At 33.4% G+C, this 4,743-nt stretch overlaps 1 protein-coding gene across 1 annotated transcript; it reads left to right on the top strand.

Moving 5' to 3' along the window:
- LOC124449058 (secreted RxLR effector protein 161-like) lies at positions 1–513 on the top strand. The gene has a single exon (XM_047000001.1). The coding sequence runs from the start codon at positions 1–3 to the stop codon at positions 511–513; it is 513 nt and encodes a 170-aa protein (XP_046855957.1).
- Positions 514–4,743: the final 4,230 nt, after the last annotated feature.

Raw genomic sequence — 4,743 nt, 5'->3', positions numbered from 1 at the left:
ATGGACGACCGTGGCAAACTGCACTGGTTCTTAGGAATGCGAATTCTACGATCTCACGACAAGATTACCGTTGACCAAAAGAAATACATCGAATCTGTTCTTCAACAATTCAATATGAGTGATTGTAAAGCAGCAGCAACGCCTGGAGAAGTAAATCTGAAGCTAATCAAAAGCAACGACGATCAGAAGTTAGTCGATGCGAAGTTATACAGAAGTTTAGTTGGATCATTACTATTTATTGGTAAACAAACCCGTCCAGATATCCTTCACATTGTTAATCAGCTATCAAGATTCCTAGATAAACCAGACATTTCACATTGGAAAGCAGCAAAGCACGTATTAAGATATCTTAAAGGAACTATCGATTTACAATTAACATTCTTGAAGAATTCCAATCTCGATATCGTTGGTGATTCAGACGCAGATTGGAGTGGTGATCTCAATGATCGCAAATCAACTACAGGATATTACTTCAAATTTGAAGGAACGGAGGTGCAATCAGCTGGGAAGTGAAGAAGCAGGCAACTGTAGCACTTTCGTCAACAGAAGCCGAATATCAAGCTATGGCGGCAGCTGTACAAGAAGCAATATATCTACGAGCACTAATGAAAGATTTAGGTTATCCAATGAAGAAACCAACCAACATTGGAGAAGATAACCAATCTTGTATAAAGATGTGTCACAATCCCGTAATGCATAAACGATCAAAGCACATCGACACGAAACTACATTTCATTCGAGAAAGAGTACAAAACAAGGAAATAAAGATCAGTTACGTTCCAACCGAAGAAATGACAGCAGACATTCTTACAAAGTCATTATCTCGAGTCAAAGTAGAAAAACATCGAGCAACACTTTTAGGAATTTAGTTAACTTACATAGCAGACTCATCATGAGGAAGCTGAGTCTGAGTGGGTGTTAACATGATACAATATAACATAAAGTATTTCATTTGTTAAAGTTAATGTTAATTCAGTTCATTAGATACAGATCAGTGGACACGTGACAATCGTACGATCTTACATACTTCCTGCACATGTACATATATATATTGTTGTTGTAAAATCAATACGAATCCTTCTCTTTGAATAAAGTTCATAATCTAACAGTTTGCATTACGAAGTTTGTTTACACCTGACTTAAATGATTGATTGAATATAATGGACCGGCAAAAATGTTTCTAAGCTAATCTCACATTTAGCCAAATTGATGATATATCATTTATTAAAGTTAAATATTTTGATAAACAAAAGCACTAAAACACAAATGAAAGATACTCTTACGACTAGATAGAATTGATCAATGCGCTTAATTTCTTTCTTTCAATTCATTTTGAGCCAATTTTATTTTAAAGGAAGAAAAGGATATGCTCTCTCAAACGAATGGAAGATGCATAGCTATTGATTATAAAACATAGCATGCAAGTGCCTGAATTTATCAATTAGGGGTCGCAATTTCAAATGATCTCAAAATTTGATAATTTAAAACAACACACATCTCCTTTGCGTCTCGGTTTTAAGGATAAAACTACAAGTTTTGCCTTCCTAAAGACAAGTTTGTCAAACTCAAAGCTGTCAGCTCAAAGTAATAAATTTTGAATGACAAACATCCGTACTAATTATAACTTATTAAAACGTTGATTAAAATGCGCAGTTAACGAAGAAGTGAGAGGACAGTATCTTGCAAATGGTTGTAAAAGAAATCCTTTAACTGATAACAGGAAATATAAGAATATTTTCCCTGAATAGCAATGAATTATGAGATGGATAGACTCTGATCACTTCTCTGTTCTTCACCCTCGTGGTCGTTGATTAAACTTTAAATTCAGTTGCCTTTGAGCCATTGAGGTTGAATGTCGCCTTCATTGAAACGTGCTATGACAACATTTTTCAGGTAAGTGTGAATTTTTTGTTCAGTTTATCATTCTAAAGAGAAATGGAGAACCCTAAATAATCACAAAATAACACCAGCTTATTTATATTCGAGACACCTTAAAAGTCGTTTTGTTCGTCGGAAATTTCTAAAGAAGATATTCAATAGGATTTGTATTTGGCTTTAATGTGTATAATGAGTTATTTGCGTTGAATAGTGGAATGTTTTGCACAAAATTTTCCTCTTATTGACTTATTTCAACTTTACAAAGCTGGGAAAATATCTTCAGATGTAATGGTCGAGTGTCGAGGGTGAAAGTCAAGTATCAGGCATGAAAGTTCGTTGCTTAATTGTACGTTTGTAATTTTCCTTTCTGGAGTAAACTAACTTTTCGTAATGTTACATTGTGAACGCTTATGAAATAGACACTGTGTACGTAGAGCAGGCAGTTAGGTATACAGATGTTTTATTCTGCGGTCGAGCGAAATTATAGCCAGCTTCTACCATAGTCCATAGAAATATGTTTCAATGATGGTATTAACATTATTGGAAAAGCAGAATTATGCAGTGTGTTCCAAAGAAAACAGATTTCGCATAAATGATTATGTATGCATAAAATGAAATCTGATAGACTTCTGTTCCGTCCTGGTTAAATTAACGTTTTTACGGCTGTTATAACTATTTAATGTTTGCTTTTATCTTTACAGAGCAGTGACGGAATAAATTTGAGATATAAATCAATGAATGATAATACTTTTAACTTGTTTTGCTTTAAAACTGTCGAAACCTTTAAACACTATAAAGTCCCAGAAGTGTAGAATTGTCTGGTTTATTAAGCTTTTGTGAATGCTAATTACTATATTATGCCTAGTAATTCAGCAACTACATAATTAAAACAAATACAAATGTCAATTTTCATTTATTGGATTAAAACCGTGAAATGAACAGATCTCGCTTGCAGTAAAACAGATTTCCATAATTAAAGCTCGCGCACTGATAAAGTCAGAACAGAGGATCCTGAACCAATTTTTGCCAAAATAAGTGCATTGTAATTCACCTGATATGTTTAAAAGAGCTTCACTTGATTGCAGACTTTTTATGTTCAAACAATGTTCAAATTGTAACCTCTTTTAGTCAATAGAAGTCTTAAATAGATAGTGTATCTAGTTTTGAAAAATTATGGAATAATTATAGAAAAAAAAAATTAGTTGTGTATCCTAGAGTGGAGTTTAAGTTTAAGTAGCTGGTTTGTAAAGTAGGATTTTCTCTAATGCTATTACATAAATCTAGATAAATAATATACGAACGTTATGTACTTCACTACATGATTACATAAAAGATGCGTTCACTATGATTTGCGGAATGGTCGTTTGGTCTGTTCCACGTAACTCTATTATTTTTTGCTCTTTATAAATGCAGGATGAACCAAAAATTTTGCGCCCAATTTGCTGTTTGTCGCCCCTATATAATCCTTCCTGGGAGGGGCCATGGCCCCCTGCAAACACGCCACTGTTCATCAGTCCACATAACAATAAAAACGTTATGACAAAACCCAAGTTGTTTGTAGTGGATTAACAAATTAAAACATGCTTTTAAGATATGTTAATTAGGTAACAAAGAAACATACGCACCCTAATTTACATATCAGTTCCAGAAGTAAGCATGTAAACATTGATAATGAAAAAAAGTCCATTGCAGTTTACGAGAACTTTTACTTTAAGCAACAAAAAATGTCTTGACTTTGGCATATTCCAGTAAAAAAACAATGGAAATGTGTCACTCTGCTGAAGATTGTCACTGACGTTACAGCTGACAAAGTCATTGAAGTGTTAACGTTCACATAGGCGTAGAAAGTGTGGGGGAAATGGGTGTAATTCAGGACTAACAAAGACACTTGAATTTTATTGCATACCAAGTAACAACAAGTCTGTTTTACTACACGACAGCTCATATTATGTAAACAATGGTCAACTTATCGTTGAATACACCGTCCACCCTAACTTTTAAAATTTGTTTCTGCGGAAATGGACATGCGTTTACAGTAATATGGTTTCATTTAGATTTATTTTGAGAAGATAATACAGAGTGGTTTTTCTAAAAATAAGATATATTTTAAATCTTACCGTATTTTAAAGAAATATAAGAAAATACTGAAATTATAACAAAGTATTTTCTTTGATTACCGGAAATTGACTTGTTAAATATTAATGCTTACTTCTAGGATACATGTTAGTGGATAGAACAGACTCAGACATCAGACCATTTCCACCTCGTGGTCGTTAAAGTCTGTTATTGTGGTTTAATGTCGTCTTCACTGAAATGTGTTCTGACAATTTTTGTTCCGGTAAGTGTGAATTTTAGCTGTTTTTATCATGTTAAAGGGAAGTAGCAAAGCCAAAACAATCAATACATCACAATAGCTTATTTTATTTTCAGGATAACTTAAAAACAACGCTTCTTCGTTGGAAATTTCCATAGAATATTTTACCAATGGGATTTTAAAGTATTTGCCATTTCAAACGCTTTTATTTTAATGTGTAATGACCGACTTGCGTATCGTTGAACGGAGGAACAATTTGCAATAAAAGTTTTCGCTTATAGATTTCTTTCATCTCACAACACTAGAAAATTAGCTTCAGTTAAATGGTTGAGATTAAAATGTCGAGCGTCAGATATCTAAGAACATTGCTTGATGATTTTCCGAGTTTGAAGTAAGCCATATTGCCGTTTATTCATGAATAAGAAAACAAAACGGAAAATTTGTTTCTTCACCATTCAATTCTCTATATTTGCCAGATATTTGCTGGTTTCAAAACAAAAATAGTGGACACTAGGCAATTATACTTCCTCTGTCACAACTCTTTCGTATGT

Source organism: Xenia sp. Carnegie-2017, unplaced genomic scaffold (genome assembly GCF_021976095.1).
Source record: "Xenia sp. Carnegie-2017 unplaced genomic scaffold, XeniaSp_v1 HiC_scaffold_23, whole genome shotgun sequence".
In the NCBI taxonomy this organism is placed as follows: Eukaryota; Metazoa; Cnidaria; class Anthozoa; order Malacalcyonacea; family Xeniidae; genus Xenia; species Xenia sp. Carnegie-2017.
Note: the sequence above shows the minus strand (reverse complement) of the source record. Positions and strands in the feature narration are given on the sequence as shown.

Bases quoted from the DNA above. Each gene is read 5' to 3' on its own strand.
- LOC124449058 (XM_047000001.1), top strand. From the start codon at position 1: ATGGACGACCGTGGCAAACTGCACTGGTTCTTAGGAATGCGAATTCTA.